Here is a 24588-nt window from a genome sequence, read left to right as displayed (position 1 = left end):
TCAATAAAGTATTAAAAATTAAACAGCCCAAGGCAGAAAAATCTTTAAAAAAAAACAAACAAAATATGCCAAAACCTTAGAATCAGACAAATAACACCCCAAAAATCTTCAAAATTATAAAACAAAAACCACCTAAAACCTCATAATTATTAAAAAGAAAAAAACAAAAATTAAAATAAATTTTAAAAAATGTGAAAAAAAACACCAAAATCAAACTTATAATAAAAAAATACATTAAATTAATTATTTTTTAAATAAAAAAAACAAAAATAAGAAACAAGAAAAGATAAAACACAAAAGAAAAAAAAAATTATAAAAAAACACCTAAAACAACCTCAAAATAACATTTTTTTTAAAAGAAAAAACTTTGTTTATCAAAACAGTGGCAATTAATTTTCTGTCAACAGACAGATTAATCAACTAATTGTTGCAGCTGTACTTGCATAAACTGTTTCGTATTGTAATTTATTAGAAAACAGCATATTTTTAAAACTCTTCTGTTTGTTTTTATTCAAATATCTTAATTTATAATGTAACTAAAGTTTTAAGTTAAATGTAGTGAAGTAAAAAATACAATATGTTCTTCTGAAATGTAGTGGGGTAAAAGTTGCATGAAAAGAAAATACAGTAAAGTGGGCTACAGGTACCTCAAATTTGTGCATAAGTACAGTAATTGAGTAATTGTACTTGGTAACATTCCACCACTGACCACAACTCCTTGTAATAAGCACTTCATGTCTCTGCCTCTCTCTCTCCTTATTTGACTCTCTCCTCCCTCCTTCCCTCCTCCCCTCCCTCTCTCTCTCTCTCTCTCTCTGATACCTCGCGGACGGAGCGTCGTTGCCATGGCACCGCCTGCCTTCAGCACAGCGGTTAAAACACGGTCACTCTCTTGGCTCTCGCGTGGGATGTTCAGTTACCATGTTGGTGCGCGCCGGCTGAACGCTGCGCTCGTGTGTGTAACTCCGCTCTGTCCCGGGATGAGACTTCACGATCAGCTGCTGTGAGGTCCACAGTAAAAGCACGCGGGGACACGTCGTGCACACCTGCGGCTGGATGGAGGGACTCGCGCCGCAGCCGCTGTCGCCGCACTCCACCGATTATTACTTCACCTCCTCTCGTGGTCCACGGGGGAGCGCGCTTGTAAGCTGATTTAACCCGGGGGATGTGAATACCTCTCCGGGATTAGTATCGGGTGAACGACAATGCCCCGCGTCTCGGTCCGGCACTCCCGGCTTTTGTTGGTGCGGCGGCGGACGCACGGTGCACGGTCTCGCCCGGTTCATCTCCAGTAAGCTGTTCCAGCTCCTGCGCCTCCCTCCCCTCGCTGCTTCGCTCAGGTCGCCCTCCCGGTGTGGATAGGATAATATGACTTCCTGGCTCCGCGTATACGGCAGCGTCCCTCTGTGTCTCGTGCTCTGCTGCTCGGTGGTCGCTGTCTGCGCAGGAGCCTCCAGCGCTGGTGAGTGGAGGCTCATTAGGGCCAATTACATCATCCAGCAATTAGCAGACATCATGTATCAATGTCAGGACATCACTGCGCAACAACTGTGCTCTCTGCAGGGGGTCGATGCTTCTCCAAATGTTTCATTTAAAGACCCCCCGTTTGATCTTTCTCCCCCAAAGACGTTTTTTTTTATGTCTTCACTGTCATTATGGCAAGTTTTAGGAACATGTAAACCAAGCAGTCTTTCAAAAACATGGTGAGTAAGCAATGGGCAACTAAACAAGACATTACTCGACAGATTATTCGCCTGGCCAATTATCAGGTCGATAATTGGCATTTTGCTGAATATGTGTATCAGCATTTTATTCTAATGATCACCAAAAAAAAAAAAACTTAATTAAAAAGTGCAAAGAAGTGTCAGAATTGGAGGAACCTTCACTTTATAAAACCCCAGGAACTATTTGTATTTATTCATTTTTTATTCAAGCTGTCACTTGACTTTATAAAAATAAGTTGCTGAAAACTTGCCATTTTAAAACAAAGGCGTTAAAACAAAGTTTTGTTTTTATTAATCTGTATCATCCCTGAAAGACCAATATCGGTCAATCCCTACAGGGCATTACCCAAACATCAGCATGAAGAATTTTTTTTTTAATTCCAAGAAAATTCCCTGAAAATAAGCCAAAAAAACCAAAACAAAAAAACAAGAAAATTATCCATAAAAGGGCTGAAATTTGAGGGAAAAAAAACATGTATACAATTTTTTTCCTGTAATATAATTTGAAATATATAATTACAATAATATTAAAATGTGCGTTCTGGACATTTTTTTTTCCCTTTTTAAAGTTTTTGCCCTTTTTAAAAAACTTTTTTTCAGGTCATTTTCTTGTCACCTTTTACTAATTTCCTGCAGTTTTTGGGATATTTCTTTACAAGTTGTTTACTGCATTTTTCTCCATGTTTTAAAAGACATCAAATCATTTTCAAAGGGTTAAATAGCTTGTGAAAGGTGCCTGTACCATGGAGTTCCACACTTCAAAGGTAACAAACTATTCCTGCCGGAAACCCACAACCAGGCGACCCACTGGAATACCTTATACCACATCTACCTCTTGTTTCAGCCCGTATTGATCAGTTATAACTAGAAGTTAAACGATTCACCTATTCTGAGGTTTGCCAGAGGCCAGGAGTGCTAATTGTGTCAGAGCTGCTTGTTAATCATGCTAGGACCTGCAGCGTTTTGCCTGTCCTACATTCCAACCCTGTAGCTCACCAAAAATGCTCTGGAAAATTACAACAGATACATCACTTCAATGAATCATTAATGCCGATACAGTGAGCTCGAGGTTAATTTTGTCACCCTGTAAAATCCTCAGTGTCTATGTCATGCTGTGGCTTTTCTGCTAATGTTGCACAAAAGTATCTTGCATATGCGATTTGTCACCATGTCACTCCATTACTTGCGCACATGTAGCATTTACAGATTGACTCATGATAGTTAGTCCTGTGTGTGTTTCTGTGTGAGTGTGGGAAATGATCCACTGCACCACTCCAACGACTCAAGCACCTGTTCCCACACTCCCAGCCGTTTTCCCACTACACGGCTGGCTGATGTGCGCTGAATAGCCTTATATGAGATGCTAAGTGGTGCTTCCATCATCAAAAGTGTGTATGAGATCTCTAAATATCCACAGGGGCTCGGCTGCATGGCTAATGAGTGTTGACACACACATTCTTTCATATGCTAATCACAGACTCTTCTCTTTGCATCCCATTTCTGTCTCCTTTCCCCCCATCGCTCTCTCTCTTTGCAGGTGACAGTGTGTGTTGGTCTCCTAGTGTCGCTTCTTGTACAGAGTGTCTCAGACGTGGACCACAGTGCGCCTGGTGCTTCAAGGAGGTAGGAATGTGCATAAAAAGTGAGTGTTTGAGGGGGGAAAAGAGAGAGTGAGCAGCATTCCTCAGATGACACACACCAAAGCTTTGATGCTATCCGCAAATGCGAATATAATGTGTGTGTTCGGGCTTTGTGGCCTGCCCTATGGCCTGTATGAGCGCGTGTGCGTGAATGTCTCCTTGCATGTTTTCTCAGGGACGGAGCCACTTTCTATTCCTGTGTTTAGTCTAGTCGCTCACACATATCACTGCATGGGTCTCAAAGTGTGCATCCGCCTGTGTGTTTGTCTGTATCTGCTTTGGGTGTCAGTCTGTCTCGTAAAGAGCCCACCCCGAATCAGCCTTGAGAGACTTTAAAGCCTCAAAGAGCCACACCAGTCTCAACACACAAACCTCACCGTCTAGACCACACTGACAACATGTGTATGTTTACAGACTTCAGGTGCTTTCCCATCCTGGGAACCTTAACTGACATCATTAAGTAGGGCCGGGCTCACTGGTGTGTGAAAGTGTTTAAACACCAACTAAGCTCCTACACACACACACAACGTCACAGAGAGCCATGCTTTCACAAGCACTGAAAAGTAAGCTGCCTTTGTAAACATGCATGCTCATATTTTGACTCTCAGTGTCAGGCGAAAGGGGCAAATTCTGCAAGGAAAGTCCGGGGAAGTCGCTGTGAAACTTTCTGGTATTCAGAGTCAGTACAGGATAAATTATAGCCGCGGTGACAGCCATAATTTAATTCAGTCGAGCTTTCAAGTTGTATGGTCACGTATAAAGCTGCAGTTTCAGCTTTTACTGAACACTTCTTTCTGCTTTCCCCTTGTATTATTCCTATGTAAAAAGAAGTCTCAAGTAATTGTGCTGTATAATTCCCTACCTGCGTGATCACTCTCATACCAATCAGACCCATGTCATGCAATAAATACACACACTTAATGGTCTAGTTGTGTTTCCACTGCTTGTCACTGTGATTATAAGCAAAGTTCTCACAGACGCAAGTACCAAAGGTCACTAATCCACGCCAAAGCTTCAATGCATGACATTGTTGTGCTGTATTACTGAACCAAGTAGCCATTAAGCAGCAGAGAGGTTAGTCACAGCAAGATTCACTCAATTAAATCATTTCCTAAACAGGAAAAAGCAAAAATGGATCCTATTCCATCAGAACTGCTGCTTTTATTTCACTCTTTTCCTGTGTAATCAGATACGGAGAGATTAGATCTGGACATGGTTGAGTAAACACAGAGACTTCTTCCTGATACACTAAACTGATGAGTAACTTCAGAGTCACATAATAACACAGCAATGGCTCTGATGAAAGTGTAACTAAATCACAGATCAATACAAACGTCATGAAAATGGCAGAAATGAAACTAATGTGAATAATTTGGAAACCGGTTTCAATGTGGGCAGCTAAAGCAACGTGTTTAAAGGTGTAACTGCGCAAATAGGCTTGAATTCTTTCAAAAACACGGGAAGAAGGAAATGAGTAACGAAAGAAGAAATGTCCCAGAAATTAGCAAGAAATTAGTAAAAAGTACAAGAAATTACCCGAAAAGTAGTTTAAAATACGTAAATATGACAAATTAAGAATACCCCCCATTTTTCCTAGACATTTCCCTATCTTTTTCAATTATTTTTATAAATCTGTTAATTTCTTGCAATTTCTGGAATGTTTATTTCCAAGTTGCTCATTGCCTTTTTCCCATGTTTTTTTTTGTTTTTTTTTTAAAAAGAAATCACACCAATGCACTCAGTTAAAGGGTTTAAATATGTGTGAAAGCAGCTCAAGAAAAGTGATGTCTATCCAGGTTTCAAAGGGTTAATACACTGATCTTTTTAGAAAGATCGGTAAATTCAGAGGGTGAAAGACCATTAGTCTTGAGTGTTCGTGTGTGCACTACTACATTTGTGAATGGGCGTAGCGGACAACGATATAAGAGGAAGTCTTCTACGTCAGTTACAGCAGCAATAACCCAACATACGGCATGGACATGACAGAGTAGTCTGTATATTCATGATGGTCATATATTTGGCAGCAGTAGAGTGCCTTGCCTGTGGGTTCACAGAAGATAATGTGGTATTCAACCTGACCTACTTGTTTGTGTCACTTGTTCCCTTTCCTGAAATGCGATTATCATGATAAAATCTTAAAAGACGGCTTAGTTGTATTATCTTTACAACTGTCTGGAAGCTTTTTCTCCTGTGTCTTATTTAAATCTTTGTTTCATTTTCTACATTTTGTTATAAAACACTGCAAATAAAATTAAAAGGAGATTCGAAGGAAGAAATGGGTTTTCAAAAGTAACCATTTCCACTGTTAACCTTGTGCGACCTCTAGGACTTTCTGGATGGGGCGGGGCCAAACCAGCGCTGCGACCTGCCAGTGAAGCTGCTCAGGAGAGGCTGTGGACCGGAGTTCATGGAGCAAGCAGAGATCAAGGTGGAGGTCAACACCACTGTCAGCAGCACACAAGTGTCCCCACGAGACATCAGTGTCACCCTCAGACCAGGTACAGGCACATCTGTATTAGCGCCTAAAATGCATCTGTAAGTCTCTTTAAGTTTTCTTCTTGTCTTAATAGCCGCTAAGGTAAAGTTTAAAGCAGAGCTATTATAGATCTGGAGGTTTCATTAGTTTTAATTTTTGTTTGCTTTGTTTGTTTTTGTTTCAGTTTGTTTTTCACTGTTAAAAATTGTTAACTTATGTTTATAAGTTTCAGTATTACTTTTCGGGAGTTTTTTCTTAAGATTGTTTGTATTTGAGGGTCTTTGTCAGGGGCAAGACTAATAAAGTTCAGAGTAGGTATTACAATACAAACACAACACTTTATGAAGGCAGTTGACTCACAGTCATGTCGACATCCTGGTCACAACTAACATTAACCACCTGTTCCTTCTCATGCTTGTTGTGTTGACAAATTTGACCAATTTGACAAAGACTTAAACTAAAAACAATACGAATGTACGTAACAGTATGTAATATAGTTTGTTAGTTTTAATTTTTTTAAGTCTATCTTTTATTTTTATTTCTGTTAACTGGAATGTTTATTTCACAGTTTAGTTTTAGTTTACTGTAAAAAAAATGTGGTTTATGAATAAAGATTTGATTTGATGATTTGATTTGTGTGTATGTCATAGGCTCAGAGGCCAGCGTCGTGGTGGCCGTGAAGCAGCTGGAGCGTTATCCTGTGGATTTGTACTATCTGGTTGATGTGTCAGCATCTATGCAGGAAAACCTTGATCATGTAGGTACTCATGGTGTTTGTCAGGGCTGAAGCATTTCCTTTACAGTCTTGAAGGAGCTGAATATGACATTTAGAGCATATCTAAAGCCCCTTTTACACAGAGAGCATGCTACAGAGCCACAACAAAGTACTTTCTTTGCTCCCCCTTTGCATTTTTACACAGAACTCAACAATAGTGGGATAAGGCCACTCTAATGTGCTATTATGGATAGCATGCCGGCATCCCGGAAATAAAACTAGCATGACAGGTGTGACATTTAACGCAACAGCATTGGCCTACAATGTGACATATAACATAGGTGTCAGGCACCTCTTTATAAACAATAACAACAGCATAATAATAATGGCGATAGCAAGCATCTGCCGTCCCTACTATATGATCTCGTCCTCTGCAAGACTTAAAAACTCAGATAAACGTTACATCACTGGGGCTATTGTCTTTATATTTGGCATGCAATGAACTGTTGAATGAACTGTTAAACTACATGAGCTCAAACTAATTTACTTAAATTAGCAGCCCCTTTGAAACAACTGAAACGTGTTTCCTACTCTTGGCTTTATCCATTCTGTCTCACCCTCTACCTCTTCATCCTTTCCTACTTCTCCCTCTCATGTCCTTTATCCTCCCCCTGGTTTCCCATTCTGCTTCTACCTCCCCCTGCCTGTTTTCTGTGGTCCAGCTAAAGACAGTGGGCGTGGCGCTGTCTCTTCGTATGACGGAGCACTCCTCGGACCTTTGGCTGGGTTTCGGCTCGTTTGTGGACAAACCTGTCTCCCCTTATATCAATGTCCATCCCTCAAAGATCAACAACCCCTGCAGGTAAGACTCACAATTTATTGGTTGGACTATTGACCACTGGATTAAAAAAAAATGGGAGTAATTCTCTCTATAGAGCTGGTTTTATGTTTGTTTTTTTTTCTCTCGCTATGAAGAAAATATATTTTAAAAACCTTAAAAGTTTGCCTTGTTATATTATATATACAAGTAATTTTTTGTGCTTTTAATGAGACAAGAAGTATTTAAAAATACATCCAAGCAAGCTTCTCCCATTAGTTTCTCATAATTCTGTGACTCAGAGAGAGATTAGTCAGTTGTTGTGGGGCAACATTGTTGTGATGATGAGCTGTGCTGGGAGACGGAAACAACTGACAGGCTTTTGACATAAATTTTTCCTGAGATCTGCATCTTCAAATGTTGCTATTTTAAAAAAAAAACTGTCTGGATCACATCTGTCTCTTACTAGTGATTATGAGATCCGCTGTCGTCCTGCCCACGGCTTCCACCACGTCCTCAGTATGACTGGAAATATGAGTGAGTTCACGCGTGTAATCAAACGCCAGCGCATCTCCGGAAACATGGACACACCTGAGGGAGGACTGGATGCTATGTTGCAAGCTGCTGTATGCCAGGTGTGTATGCTGGAAAGTCGGACTCACAGGAGCTACTTGTGTGTGCCACAAAGAGAAAGGGAGTCAGAAAGGCTGCACCCAAATCAGAATTGCATGACTTGAATTGGATTCGGCCCTTAAATACGAATATTTGACAATTCATTTTGTTTTCCATTCAAAGTTTAAAAGTTTGAATGGGCTCCCCGGGTTGTTTAGTGTGACAGCTGCTTTCACATAATATAGCGACCAAGATAACATCGCTAACACCGGGACGCAAATGTGCAGCATTGTTTAATATGACTGCGTCATATTAAGTTGCTGTGAGATGTTAAGTCACCACTTCTATGCAGAAGAGAGAAGATAATGTTATCTCAGAGCCTTAAAGTGCAAAGAGTCTCTTCCTCTGTGCCACTGCATCATGTAAGCTGCAGGCTGAACCGAAGAGTAGCGTGAAAGTCAAGAGCACAAACTCCGCAGCTGAGTCCGGGGACCAAAACGTTGCCAGAAGCACACTACACAGCACACTAAATAACAAAAAAAATACAAAAAAACACTGTTCGACTTGAAGCAATCTCAGTCAACTGAGGGGTCTCACACTAATGATTTAAATCACTGACTATCAGGGGGCCACCCTAGGAGTCAGCAAGAGATTTTTTTAAGGGCGGGTCATTTTCATTTTTCTTATATGTTTTGAATATGTTCAGAAAAATGAGGCATAACCCCAAATTTGGTAGTAAGTCTGCATGCGGATGAAAGAGGCACTTATTCTGGGAGAATGGTGGCACTCTGACTCAGCATTGGATATCACCACTAGAATCCCACTAAGTAATGACACCAGTGCTGGGGTATGGCAGACACACACACAGAGCTGCTTATACTATGGCTGCAGGAGGGCAGTGAGTCACAACACACAGGGGGCCCCTGAGTAACCAGCCCGCAGGAGAACACCACGGTGGTCATCACTCTAGAAATAGACTCTCCATTATGTCAGACCTACTTATAAACTCACTGGGTTTCCTTAAATACACACGTGTGCACACACACACTAACATAAACCCATTTTTTCTCACACTGTCTATGACAAGTCACAGACATAAAGGGGGTGGGGGAGTGACTGGTGGCGGAATTTCTGCTGCGTTTTCTTTAATTGCGCATAACAGAGGGAGATGATCACCATGGGAGCTAATGTAGGTCAGATGAGTAAAATGTTTGAATTTGCAGTTTCTTACCACATGCGTAAAACAATCTAAAGCATGCACAGATTTTCCACATCACTCTGTGTAAAAGGAATTGACTAGTGGGGATAAAAATGAGGGAATCTATAAAACTTCCCCCCAGAAAGACACATTACACAATGTCTTGATTTTCTTCCGTCTGTCTTTTAGAGATCAGTGGGTTGGCGAGCAGAGGCCAAGCGTCTGCTGCTCCTTATGACCGACCAGCCGTCTCATCTTGCCCTAGACAGTCGGCTGGCAGGAATTGTGACACCACATGACGGCCTGTGTCACCTGGAAAACAATGTCTACACGGGGAGCACAAGGATGGTAAGAAAAGGAGACTTGCTTGCAAGTTGGACTTACAGAGCTGAATTTTTTTAACTGGGTGTTTAATGCATCTTAAAGCTCATATGGTCTTAATATGGACTGTGTAAATTACAACATGAGCTGCAGGGGAAATGAGTGTAGCACCCTGACACTCTTTATTATGCATAATATGCTATCACTCAGCCACGTCCAAGGTCTGACCCCGGGGCCAAAAGTGGCCTGCAGACCAATTTTTTATATAATATTTTAATAATATACTATATATGGCCCAACACACAATATTGATTAATCGTTAAAGATCACATGCATTTTTTCCCTTCATCTCACAGTATCAGAACTCAATCATACCATTTTTAGACATGCATCACGTAGGAACTACATAGGATTTCATAAACCAATGGTAAAAAATCAAATGGATCAGTTATCTAATGCAGACATTTCCTGCTAGGTAGCAGACATGGCCACAACAAAAAAGTGTTAAGTCACCAGCGAGGATCACCACTTTCAGGAGTGGAAGAAAGTTGAATACATTCTCAGAAAAATGAAACACTTGTGTTTTGTCTCATTGGTGATTTTTTTGATTTTTTTTAATAACCCATTTAATGCAAGAAGCTGCTGGTCTCCACGTGTTTTCACATGATCTTATCTGGTCCCCATTTAAAAAATTAAGAAACCCTTGCTGTAATAATTTAACACTGGGATGATGGAGTGTTTGGGTTCCATTTCCTAAGAAATCTACCATGGAGGTTTACCTGTTTAGGGTGAAAAGTATATTACCCTCCTCCTATAGAAAGAAACATTTATACTTAGCAGTATATATGCACACTGACTACTGCATATTACTGCATACTACTGTATTTCAAATAACTGGCTCCACACAACTCTTTGGACTTAAGGGAAAAAACAGCATACTGTCTGTGTTATGGTGTTTGGACTGTAAAAATGATAAATTACAACAAGAAGTTCCGACCAAGCTATCCGATTGGTCAACAAGACATTTAGAGGCTCAAACCAGCATGACAGCAAACCTTCCTCATCACTAATAATAATACTCCACCAGTTATGAACCACTGTTCTTTCAGATCATTTACATTCATGTTCGTGTTGATGAGGCAGAGGACAAGAAGCCTTTCAGAGCAGAATTAGAGGACACTAACTACACAATGCCAAAGATCAATAAACCAACATAATTCAAACAGCTGAAAGTATAAAAGTAACAGCTAACTTACTAATGTGGTCAACTATAAACTGACACAAAGATGACAATGACCAGCAATAACCACCATGTTCTGAACATGCACATTATAAACACTTACAGAAAGTGAGATTTGCGTTTTGAAACATAAAATAGCAAACTGAATTACAAACTAAAAAACTACTCAGTCCAGATCTAGGTATGATGGGAAATATGGACGTCGCTACAATAATTATATAGTATGTGATTGTGACCGCAGAGAAAACATTGTTTTTGAAAGGCTAAACACCACCAAATATGGAATGAAGCAGAATATTTTGTTATATAACATATTGAATTTTGGAAATGATTACATCTTCATCTCTATGTCTTTTTTCTTTCATTTTGACCTCTGAACTTGGCAATGGTTGACCACTGTTCATCATGGTCATCTGCTTAATTTGCTAATATTCATATATAAAAGGAAAAACAAACAAAATCGCAACACAAAATAGACCCTTTAAAATGACAAATATGCACTTTTGAAATAATAATCAACACAATTACCTGCACAAAAATTAGTATGTCAATAATTTAACTACTTTGAACTACTTTTACCAAAATATCACCAAAAAATCACACATTTCTCATGCAAAATCTGTATTTCTCTATAGCAGACTCAGAAAATAAAAAACTAAAACCAACTATGGTTTCATACACACAAAAACACACACTTACACCCAGGCAAAATGTTGAAAAAGTTGCAAGCAGTGCGATAGTATAGTTACAACAGGGCCCGGTGCACACTGTTATGATGGGCCCTGGTGCCAGATTTTGCACCTCAAGTAACAGCCGTGTCTCGTATCATTTTGTCACATGATCATGAGACTTCACAATGGACAGCATCAACTTACATAGGACTTCAACCAAGCAATCGTCTTTGCGTGAACAAAAATACCAAGTAAAATAAGAAATTATTAATTTAATTGAATAGATACTTTCATTTTTTTCATTTCCAGCTTTTGTAGTTTATATAGAATAAGCATATCATTTTATCACAGACTGCTACTTGACAAAAAACCCCAAAAAAAACCAATGAAGGACATGAGTTTACGATGTCAAGGGCATAAAAAGCAAATGGCACCACCTTTAGTTCAACATGAGTTCCTCTTTTATCAAAACTGTAAATTTTAGGTGGCAATGTGAATTACTCATTATGGCCATTATGCCCCCCCCCCCCCGTGCGGGCACCAGTGTAATCACAAATCCTCCTACCTGCACTCTCTATGTTTACGCCCCTGTTTGCAGGCCTGAAAGTCACTCAGCGCGATGTGATTGATAAAACAATTTCCCTCAGCAGCGACATAAAACACATTAAATTGAAAACACGAAGTTTAACTCACAGTTCGGCGTCAGTCCAGGAGAAACAGTCGTGGCGGTGAATCGTTGCCCCGGAAGCCCAAAAACAAACAGTCCTCTCCGGTCAGAAGTACCATCCTCTCGTCCGGCGACTCACGGCGTTAGCTTTAGCTCTGAACCGGCGCACTCGCACACAACTTCTGATTTGATACACTGAAATTAACTAAAGAAATGTGCAGTGTTGTTAACAGTTGCAGGCTCCGTTTGTTTGCGCAAACGTCCACCAAAAATATCCAGTGTTTCTTTGTATTTATCCTGCTCCGCGTCTTCTTCTCTCTTCCCGACATGCGTCTCCTTCTGCTGCCTCTTCCCGTGTTTTCTTGTTTTTTGTTTGCGCACGACTTTCTCCCCGCCCTCTCACCTTCTTTTTCTAACATGCAGCTTCATTAGCCAGTCAGATGAAGAATCTTAAAATAAAGGAAAAATCCGTATTTTTTTAAAACGTAGTTTGACCCAAGCTGCGCTTACAATGTCATTTAATACTGTTTAGTTTATAACTCTTTGAAATCTGAGCAAATTGGCTTGATTTGATTTGATTTTTTGAAACATGGGAACAATGGCATTGGCATTAACTTTACGAGAAATTACCCCAAAATTAGCAAGAAATTAGTAAACATTTACAAGAAAATCACCTGAAATTAGCACAAAAATAAAAGTTTAAAAAAAAAAACAAGAATTGACCTAAAAAGGTAATACAATTAAATAAAATAATACATAAATAAATAATAATAATACATTATCTCTGTAACCTCATTTAAATATAGCCTGTGGTTATATTGGTGAAAGCTTCATATTGTGTTTCACACTTGTAGGGACTGTGTACACTACATGGGATGCAGTTGCACTGTGGACCATCCAGACTCTAAAGTTTATAGAAAAATTACTGTTTCTTTTCTGTACTTAGTCTGTTGTTTGTCTCTTTTTCAGGATCATCCCAGTGTGGGTCAGTTGTCTGATAAGCTGCTTGAAAACCATATTTACTCCATCTTTGCTGTGGAAAAACAGCAGTACCAGTGGTACGAGGTAATCTCCCCCACACAAATGCACACAATATATGAGTAAGAAAACAAAACTTCTAAAAGGGGATGTCAACTTAAAAGCATGATTTCTTTACCCTTTGCTTCTCTAGGAGTTGGTACGTTTGCTGCCTGGCTCTTTCCTGGGAAAGTTAGGCCTCTTCCAGGCTCCAAACCTAATTGAGCTGGTGGTGGATGCATACAAGGTACAGAGCCTACTTCCTCTGTAACTTCTCTCATGTTTGTCCCCCCTCTTTTGGTGTATTATTCATCTTTTAGACAACAAAGAGATGAATAGGAAAAAGTGAAAGGTCAGAGAGAGGAAAGCAGCTGCACAGCAGGAGAACAGCAGGAGCTGAATTCATGAGCCTACGCAGTATCAGTTCAGAAGTGTTGAGGCATTAGTCCACCAATCTCCTGAGGCAACATGAAGTCAGCTCATAGGACTAATAGCATATTCCAGTTTGCAGGAAAAAACCCAGGAGAATTAGATTTGACCACCCAGAGAGCAGGAAAATGACACTTTTAATGCAAACCTAAATTCAGAAGTTTGAGATCATTTGAGATGTTTTTGGTCACTGCTGGCCTACTGAAACAGAAAAACATGGATGAGAACAGGAGGCTAAGGAGGGGTAAGACCTTGTGTGTTTGTGTGTGTGTGCGTGTGTGTGTGTGTGTGAGAGAGAGAGAGAGAGAGAGAGTGAGAGAGACTAGGGGTTTGTTCAGTTGGCAGCAGTCTAGGCTATAATCTTGCCTCAGGCACAGTGTTCCATTGTTTGCCTCGAGAATCTGCCGAATCCACAGATCTGGGTGCACAGCCATGCATACGTGCAGACACACACACACACACACACACACACACACACACACACACACACACACACACACACACACACACACACACACGCACATGCACCCGCATACACAAGCAGTCGAACCCGAACAGAAGCTGGCATTATAATAGCTATCAGATCCCCACGGAAACCATGTGTCCTAATCATGGCCGAATACAAAGATGCTATTTTTGGCCCCACCTCCTTGTTCCCGTAAACCCCCCCCCGTATTTCAAAAAAGAAAGAAAGGAGGGCTTTTGGGGGACATGTGACAACTTTAATTAATCACACATCTCCCTTTCTGTCTCTGTCTCTGTCTCTCTCGCCTCATTACTTTTCACTCACACAGATTATATTCATTAAATTTTTAAACTGTCACTGTTCTCCCCACTCTCTTTCATCGCAACCCACATTCTCTTGCAACCAGCAAAATACTTTGGATTTGTTGATATCAGGGAGGGAAATTAATGTTGCTTTTTTCTCTCTCCGCACTCGTTCCATCCAGAGGTTATTGTCAGAGGTGGCAGTATCAGTGTCAGTGGAGGACAAGGCAGTCAGCAGGTACTGGGTGTCTGTGTCTCCTCTCTGTCCCAATGGATCCACAGCAAAGGACCAGAGCTGCTCGGGGGTGCAGCCAGACCAGACGGTAAACACACAAGCATTTCTCTTTAGTCCCTATTCTTCCAATACATTTACAATATGGAGCCTCTACCAAAGAGTAGCGTGACAGTCAAGAGCACCCACTCCGCAGCAAAGTCTGGGGACCAAAAAATTCCCCACAAGTAAACTGCACAGCACACTTACTAGCAAAACAAAAAATAACAGCTCGACTTGAAGCAGTCGCAGTCAACTAAGGGATTGGTCCAGGGCACCAAATCTGCTAGGTCTGGCACTGTCAGTACACAAGAGTATCAAAGCTCATATGTGATTAAAACTGTGCAGAAACTTAGCCAAATGTTACTTGTATTTATACAGAAGATCTTTGATTTAAGCTGCTCCAGATGTCACAAAACATTTATTGGATGTATTGGATTACTTTGACATATACAAACATGCTCGCTCACACACATCACTGAGAGCTGAAGATTTGGCACATAATCCGAGTTGAGCGGATTACAGGCTGTGTTTAACAGGAAAACATTTCCATGTGATTCCATGACCTATTCGTCCCCAAACCCTTACCTTGCTCAGTATGAGAGGCTTCATGCCCACAAATAGGACATTTATATTTAGAAATAGGTCGTTGGACTCTCATACCTGTTCCATTTATTCACAGAAAAAAAAGTCTGCACCACTGCAGAGAAGCTCTGCCGCAGTCATAATGTTATACAGGAGGCTGCTGTCCAAAAAATGTTCAACTGTAGCAACCAAAGAAACCCTCCTTTTGGTACTAATTACAACATTTTCAGTACATTTGTTCTTCCTGTTCACTCCCTAAACTGCTGATGAGACTCCTCTGTAACCTTTAGGGCCTCTTAACTTTGTCGAACACTAAGATCCTTAATGACTGCTCTATAGTTACTCCATTGTGCAGATAGACTAAAGTTCAGCAGTTTAATCCAGGGGTGGATTAAAATGAATTATGGAAAGTACCCACATTTACCAGAAAGACGATAAAAATCAAGTGCAAAGTCTGGCTGTAGAATCAAAGCTTTGGCATGCCCAATTTTCCAACCACATGAACAGAATAATTACTCACATTAACAATCGCAGAATCTAGTTCTTGGTTACTAATGTTGGATAAGTGACCTGGAAGTATTTAAGTCTTATCAGAGATTGCCATGATTATGCAATGAGAGATGGCTCATTTCATGGTATTCCTTTTTAGATTTACGAGATTGTCACAGAGAAAATACATTTTTTTACACGCTGCTGCATTTCTGTGGAACTGTGGAGGATCTCAAGTGCAACAGAAAAAAAGGGTTGTTGTCAATCATTAATCGGTTTTGTTGGTGTATCTTTTAACCTTGCCTTACACGAATATTTGTTAAATATTAACCTATCTAAAGGGGGCATAAGCATGGAAATAAGCAATATGGCTTATTTATGGTCACTGTTAGAAACATATATGGACATGGAAGGATCCCTCCGTCTGTACTCTCCATTAATTTCACCTTTTTTGTGTGACTTTCATGAAAGCTCACCGATATGAATGAAATGGAGCAGTGCCTCCAGAAATTGTGGGGGCAATGTAGTGAAATTAAAGCGAGACACAACCATAAGGCATTACGAAGACGTTTAAAAAAATGGCGGAACATACAGATTCTCAGCCCACATGTTCCAAGTATTCAATGGCCTTTAAGACTACTACCATCTAAAAGCTGCTTTTGTTTAAAGGTAAATTATTACGACCTCCTGCGCTGTTGCCATGTCTGTTGTCAGAAACATTTGACACTGCCCTCAAGTGCCATCTTGTGGATGTATCTATGCCAACATAAAGAACGCATGGAAGTATGTGGACAAGTGACGGTAAAATCTGAAATGAACCGATCTGTTATTGAACATAAAGAGAGTATAAATGAACCATTAATCTTCAGCAGTGTCCTCATTTAGGATCCTAGTGGCCTGAGGGTATAGGCTTTTGCTGAGCCTTTCATTGCTGGTCTGGTGTAACCGCTGCCTTCTTCTCAACTTCAAAAGGGAGAAAAGGTTGTTGGTTGGGATCCTTAATGATGCTCCTCGCTTTATGTTTGCAGCACATTGTGTAAACTTTCTTTAGGGAGGGTAGAGCTGCAACTGTAACATCGCTGCTTAACGAATCAATCTTTGCAGGGCTTTGCAGTCCTCTTGTGTGCCATTTCCATACCAGGCAGTGATGTTCCCGTCAGGATGCTCTATATGGTGTAGGAGTAGAAATTCCTTAGTATTTAAGGGGGTACCCAAAATTTTCTCAAGCATCTAAGGTGAAACAGTCTCTGCCTTGCCTTTCTCACCACTGACTCAGAAACCATGTCAAACTGTCCAATAGTTGCTAAGATATTTCATTCTGGACCAATGTGGTGATGATTAATTTGTTTGTATTGCCAGGTGTACTTCAATATCACCATTGGAATGCGCTCTTGTCCCGACGACGGTGAAGATGAAGATGTAACAGTGCTGGTTCGACCTGTGGGATACAACGAATCCACAGTCGTTAGGATCCACTCAAAGTGCCGCTGCAGTTGTGGACCAACGAGGCGCTGCAGTGATGACAGCCAATTGCCATGTAGAGGAACACAGGACAGCTCCAGTCAGGAGCAGAGGCTGAATCACGGACTAATGAAATACTCAGACGGAGATTCAAACTGGAATTGCAGAGCGCAGGGGTCCGATGTGGACTGCAGTGGTCGGGGAGTGTGTGAGTGTGGGAGGTGTGTGTGTGACCAGACCAGGCTGGGGACAGTATACGGGAAATACTGCGAGATAGATGACTTTTCCTGCCCATACGAAGGGGGACAGCTGTGTGGGGGTAAGAAGGGAACTCTTCATAAATTATGCATAAAAAGTTTGAGATATCACACACACACACAGTCACGTATTTTTTGTTTGCTTCTAAATCACTCTCTCCTCCTGTTTCTGTCCCTCTCAGGGCGTGGTGTGTGTGTGTCAGGTGAGTGTGTGTGCGAGGACGGCTGGACAGGTGATAGCTGTGCTTGTCCCATCTCCACTGCAACCTGCCAATCAGCCAACGGCTTGCTTTGCAGCGGGCAGGGCAAATGTGTGTGTGGAAAGTGTGTGTGCGACGACCCCCGAAGCTCTGGAGACTTCTGTGAGCAATGTCCTGCTTGCCAAAGCACCTGCCAATCATACTGGTACTTGTCAGTTTCTGTTTGCTCTCACAAAGCATGATGGGAGCTCTTATAGAGCTATTTATAGCTGATGCTGACATTGTTGTTCTCTCTCTTTCTCTTAGGAAGTGTGTAGGCTGCCACCTGTCTCATGGTCTCACACAAAAAGAGGCGGGACTCTGCAACAACACCTGCGCCCCACTGGTGGGCTACACAGATGACGTATCAGGTACAGCCAATTTAGCAAAAATAATCTGCCCTGAGTGCAATTTTGGGCTTTACTCCATTTGCATTTTTTGTGAATCTGAAGAAAGTTGGTTTTATATAAGATTATAGACTATGATGGGTTTGAATTTAATGGCTGGGCTTCCTACTTGTCAGAAAGATTCAGCCTCTTATAATAAGCTGTGATCACAGCACTTTTACCATTTTTCCACCAAAATTACCATGTGTATGCAGGTTTTATAAAAACCTGCAAGAAAAGAAAAACAGCTAAAAATAGCTGATACTCCTTTCCCATTGTCCAAAGGACCTAACCAGGTTTATGTTTCTTATTTTCTGGTGTATCACATTCAACGTCACGGACAGGCCAGAAAACTGGTTAGTAAACAGTCGACAGCAGCATAGAGCTGTAGCCAGTAGTCGAAACACCCCTGACTACTGCAGAGTCATTTGTTTCTGGACTGAATGTCGATTGGAAATTTTCCTATTAAAACTGTTAGGATCCCCAGACTGGCTCTTAACTAAGGGGTATAAAATAATTAGAGAGTCGGGATCAACAAAAATCAACATTCATTTTACATCCAGACCAACCCACAAGGGGTCTTAGGATCTGGGCTCTTCCTATTAACCTAAAACACTAATACCACTATACCTAACAGAAACAAAGTTGCAAAAAACAGGACCGGTCCCACCAAAAAACAGAAATATAACAAAGGCTGAAAACTCATCATAATCACCATGCTGCTGCTGCTGAAGGTTCTCCTCAGTCAAGTTAAGCAACTCCACCTGAGAGGTACACACACACACACACAATAGTCAGAGTCATATGCAATGCACAACACAAGGGGAGTATGTAACAAATACAAAAACCATTTGTCAGTGGGTGTTAGTGGGGGTTTTTGTCTAGTGGGAAAATGGCTTTACAATTTTTTTAAACACCTTTTAAAGCTATTAAATCAAACAACTTAACAAACATGCCTATTTACAGATTTACAGCACATAACAACATTAGCATTTTTTTATTTCTTGAGTAATGCAACTCCAAAAGGCACTCCCCTTTTAGCTCTTTTTCTGGTCTCCACCAACACCTGAAAGACATATTTGACTTAAATGCTTCACTATTTTCCCGGCTAATGACTAAATTTGTCTGCTGTTTGGTGCTGGTCAGGTAGTTTATAGTGGGTTAATCAGTGCCCTAAACACCCGCTAACATCTGGCTTAATACTCTGCAGTAGTCAACGGGTTTGTATCTCCTCCAGCTCTGATCGCCATTGATGGGAACAGCACCAAGGATTTCAGCCTCTGAAAAGGCGAGATGCAATGCTATGCCACTGCTAATTAACATCTGTTTCCTCCAAAGCAGCGCTTAAACATCAATCCAGATAAGTTTACACCAAGTTTAAAAGTGAGACTGAATAAGCGTGAGATGTATAAAGAGAAGTAACCACTGTAAAGTTTTCACAGACCTCTGTCCATACTGCTTTCTACTGTTTGCCTGTTCTCCGGTCTGTCTGTGACGCTGCATGGACACACCAAAACAACCCCCTGCCACACAAAAGACCCACTTGTCTGCTGCACAGCCGTACACAAGCTCTGCTCTGCTGGCAATGGGAAAGCAGCCTATAGCCTGTTTTTAGCAGGTTTACCCATGTTTGAAAACAAAGCAAGCACTAATTTTGGTGGGAAAGTGGTATAAGAAAACCAAAACAAGGAGTTATAAGAGATAAAAAGGTGCAGTAGAGCTGAAAGGACATTGGACAGTTGGAGACAATTTGTGGATTTGTCACTATGAGTGACAAATTTAACATTACACAATGTAATTTGATCCATTGTTACAGTGGTATAAAATATTGATTGGTGCAGCTTCACAGTGAAAACTGACGAGCTGTAAAACACAGCAGCTCTCTTGTAATGCTGCTCTCATTGATCTTTCTGTTTTTAGTAATCCTGAAGGATTTTCACCAGGGCTTGGAGCTTAACATGTCTGGACTGAATAACATCTCATTTCAACTCTTTCTCTCTCTCTCTCTCTATTTTCAGGCCAAGCAGGAGCAAAGTGGATTCAGTGTATGTACATCAGCAAAGACAGCTGTCGCTATCGCTTTCAGACAAGCTCAGAGTCTGGTCAGACCCAGTTGCACATAAGCACAAGACCAGGTATGATGTCAACACACGCACACACACGCACAAACATGCATGTCTTCATTTGAGGTCACTTCCGTTGCTACTATTGCTACACTACGGCACCCTGGTGTATTTGAGTCAGCAAGCTTGCTGTCAGTGTTACAGCTGTGTTTTATATTTCCTCTTAGTTCCCATCTCACCTTTTCACACACACACACACACACACACACACACACACACACACAATTTAAAACCCACAAATCTACACATGCCCTGGGTTACACACACACATTATTGCACATCCAAGTGCTACAGTTCAACCTCGCCTTCCCAATTTTTGGAACAGCACTGCTCATTGTGCGTCCCCCCATCCCTCTCCACCTCCCCCTATCCCCTCATCCCCACCCCTCCACCCTACGGGACACTCTCTTCCGGCTCACACCCACTCCTCCCGGGTGAAGCATGAGCCAGGTCTCCATGGTAACCATGTTACAAAATGTCAGAGCACTCTTTGGGCTCTTTGTTTTGAGCGATGAACCCGTCATCCACACATGCTCTCCAGCAGATACACAGCCAGCTGATTATTCAGTGCAGCACCACTGGCACAGCTGCCAATGACCAAGCTGTGTGTGTGTGTGTTTGTATGGAAAGTACTCTCTCAAGTACAATTGAGTATTTCCATTTTATGAAACTTTATACTTCCTCTTCACTACATTTCAGAGGTGGAATGTGGCAGTATGTGAATTTTTTGTTCATCACATTGAAAGGCACCCTGTCCAAGTTTTCCTCAATGAAAGTTTATGTGTGTTTGTCCACAGACTGTGCCAGCAGCAGTCGGCTGGTTGGAACATTTCTGAGTGTGTGTGCTCTAACGGTGCTGTGCGGGCTGGTGGTGGTGGCTGTGTCCCGCCTGCTGCTACAGAAGAGAGACTTGACACCAGGGGGCACTGCTGAGGACAGAGGCTATCACTGCACTGGAAAGGTTAGCTCTCAAAAGTCATCTATGTTTGAGGCGGCTGTCAGCACGGCAAGGTTTAAAAGGGGCGGGGGGCTCAGAAGCATTAGGGACCCCTTATTGCTCAATATTTTTGTTCATGTGTACTGTCCGCTGAAATCAAGAATGGGAAATTTGTGTCTGCTTTTAGAGGTACAGCTGTATTTTACATTTCCTCTCAACTCCCAGTTCACCATCTACAGTGTCCAGATTTGTGACCTTATAATGATGTACGGCACCTCTGAGAAGACGGAAATTTAAATCGAGGGGGCCTTCTGGAAATATGTGTGCCTAAAGTGGTGTGAAAATATTTGGAACCACCTCATTTATTGTCCATCATTGAACACAGATCATCCTAATGGCACTAATGACCGTGTGAATTCTTTCAATGAGTACAATTCCCAGTTGATGTTGCAGACTCTCAGGGGGAAATCTAGGTCATATTTACATTAGCTGGGAGTTTTACAAGTGTTGTAAATCTGCACATACTTCCTCAAAGACTTTGTGATATAACAAATGCTTACTGTCCACTTCTTAGGTTGAATATTTATGAAATCTACCTATAAGGAGTTGCCAATATTATATATTATATTAACGTGACAAGGAAGGACAAGAGGCCTGTGCTCGTGACACTTCAAGATGTAAACATTAACCCTTTGAAATCTCAGCAAACTAGCTTGCTATCTTTCACAAACATGGGAAGAAGGCAATGAGAAACAAAACAAGAAATTACCCCAAAATTGGCAATAAATTAGTAAGAAGTACAAGAAAATTACCTGAAAATTATATATTTATTTTCACAACAAACAACAAACAAAAAAAAAAACTAGTCAACCAAGACTTTGTAAAAAGAGGTTTAAATAGTATAATAATTCTGTAGCGTAATTTTAAAAACCCTAGGTAAAAGATTTTCCCTAGCTTTTTCTTCTTCTTTCCCATATATTTCCTCTGGCTTTTTTTAAAAAATTAATTTCCTAAATCTAGTAATTTCTTGCAATTTGTAGATCATTTCTTAACCAGGTTACTCATTGCCTTGTTTCCCATGTTTTTCAAAGAAATTGTACCATTTTCCTCAGGGTTCAAATGGTTAAATACTTATAAAAAGGTGTCAAAAAGCAGCACAAGAAAAGTGATGTTGCAGAGTTTTAAAGGGTTAATGTCGTCCTCCTCGGCAGAGCTGTAACATTAGCTTGCTCAGTGGTGCTACGTCAGCCTGCAGTAGATGCATGCTTACTTCTGCATGGTGATACAATCTGTAGTTCTGTAAAAAGAGAAGTTGCTCCAAAATTAAACTTTTCACAACAAGGTCTGTGGGTTAACTTTAGTAACTGGGTCATGGTTTCTGGAAAGAGACATTGCTGTTGAGTTCTTCATGTTTTTTTATTCGTTTTTTGGCAGTTTGAGCACCTCAACTCAAGTACCATCTATTTCCATTATATTCAAGAGAATGCAGACATCTCTGCCAGTGAGATCTCCAAAACTTAGCAACTTATTCAATTTATTTGTCACATGGACAACAACACAGCCTGTGAAAAAAGTTGTAGGTCTGTAACATGGATTGTGTGTGTTTGTGTATACCCATGGATGCATGCATGTGTGTGTGTGTGTGTGTGTGTGTGTGTGTGTGTGTGTGTGGCGGCTACTGACTGAATATTTCTGTCACCCTTCAGGACCTGTCATACATCCCAACAAGCAATGAGAAGACAGTTACCTACAGGAGGGACCGGCCCCCTGACCGGCCCGTGGAGATGCACATCCAGGTTCCCAAGATGGCCCTCGGTGAAGCCTGGCAGTGCTAGGCAAAAGTCAAAGGTCAGAGGGATATCAATATAGAAGGAGAGTCAACTAAAGGCTTTTTCTTGCCTCTAAACCTTCATACAACTACAACTAGCTGCATGTGGAGACTCTGATCATGATAACTAAACTATGAAACCTCCATGGGATCACATTTTGAAAATATGACCAAACTCTCATCGACTGTGTGACTAATGAGGCCAGTATCCTGGAAGTCAAGATGAAACAAAGAGCACATGTTCCCCACCTGTTTTTCCTTTGTAGCAGCTTCTTCTACAAGGTAAAGGGTGATCATTCCTCACTTTTTAGCCATGCAGCAATTACTGCTCTAACTTATGTGAGTGTGCGTGTGTGTGTGAGAGAGAGAGAGAGAGATCGGTGCAGGTAGATGCATTTATGCTCTACCTAGGCTTTCTATTTATGATTTCATATTAAAAACACTACATGTTTTAGGTTAATGTGACTATGTGGCACTCCATTGCTCCAACTGAACTCTCTCCCTGTCTTAGTCTGCCCCCTTGTGACCAGCTTGAGGTACGCCATTTTTTTCTCCAAAAAAACTGTCAACACATTATAGACCTCAGCTGTTCTGCCTTGGGATATAATTCATGAAGCACACCAGTGACTCTGTATGCCTTTTTTGTTTCTCAATTTGATCAGATTTTCAGTTGTTTTTGGCATACCCTGTCTTTTAGTTTCTTTGTTGTTTTATTTTGTTTTCGTTATCTGCAATTAGTGTTACTTTCTGACATTTTTCTATCATGATAAGTGATAGTATAGTTTTATGTGATTGTCAGTCTTTGATGATCTGGTTAGACTTGCACTAAAACAATTGTTTTTGCATTATACTACTGAAAACTGTGGGATTTGGGGGGCAGGAGAGCTGTGATGTGGGTTTGAATCGATTAGTTTGCTAAATGTTGGGCATTAGAGGGCATCAGTCTACGCATTAAGTGCATTTGAAGCTAATGTAACAAATCCGCAACACTGGAATAACTATGGAATGAAAAATCTATTTAAAAAAGCGACATACTGACAAGTAATGGCAACGGCATCATTAATAAACGCCAACACATGTAGCCTCAGAAACAGAAAGAGCACCAGAACTATGTCTGCATGCATCTGCTGATCATCCCAAAGCCATTACTGATGAGTGGGCAGAGGCACAAATCAGCTCTGAAGGTACTGAGGTGGGAGGTGGAATTACACCCCTCATGCACTATCCTAAGGATCCAGAGTTTCAGTTGCATGGCATCTTGTAAGACTTTGCCCAATCCTGTTCCTCTTTTTGAATTCTATTTAACACAATGTTGTTTACAGCAATAGCTGCTCTCTTTTACTGTAAGTCAGGAACACTAATTATTATTTATTGTGATTTTTTTCCCTTTTTATTTATGTTCATTGTACTATTTTATGAGAAGGGTACGTGGGTTGCAGGTAGTTTGTGTTCATGAAGAGCAGTCTCTATCTCTAACCATGAGAATAATTCAGCAATAAGGTTATAATCATCTCATCTAACCGGGCAATGAGTCCAGAGTAACAACAGCACTTTTCTGTGTAGTTTTGCTGTCAATTAATGTGACTAGTTGTGTAGCATGAATATTTTCATCACAATAAAATGTGCAAGACTTTTTTTATTTGAATTTCTTGAGATATTTTACTTATCTGGACCAACAGGTTGTGTTTGGATCTATTTTTATTTGAAATATGGCAAA

General features: G+C 40.8%; 1 protein-coding gene across 1 annotated transcript; it reads left to right on the top strand.

Moving 5' to 3' along the window:
• The first annotated feature begins 810 nt into the window (after positions 1-810).
• itgb8 (integrin, beta 8) lies at positions 811-24516 on the top strand. The gene is made up of 16 exons (XM_042506491.2): positions 811-1462; positions 3262-3347; positions 5691-5862; positions 6491-6597; positions 7278-7417; positions 7842-8007; positions 9372-9530; positions 13051-13146; positions 13253-13345; positions 14478-14618; positions 17000-17420; positions 17541-17763; positions 17865-17968; positions 20002-20118; positions 20904-21067; positions 22750-24516. The coding sequence occupies exons 1-16, from the start codon at positions 1369-1371 to the stop codon at positions 22876-22878; spliced, it is 2412 nt and encodes an 803-aa protein (XP_042362425.1). The 5' UTR covers positions 811-1368; the 3' UTR covers positions 22879-24516.
• Positions 24517-24588: the final 72 nt, after the last annotated feature.

The sequence above is a fragment of the Plectropomus leopardus genome, chromosome 17 (genome assembly GCF_026936395.1).
Source record: "Plectropomus leopardus strain MGB_pleo_1.0 chromosome 17, ASM2693639v1, whole genome shotgun sequence".
Lineage (NCBI taxonomy): Eukaryota > Metazoa > Chordata > Actinopteri > Perciformes > Serranidae > Plectropomus > Plectropomus leopardus.
This window is presented reverse-complemented; position numbering and strand designations above follow the sequence as displayed.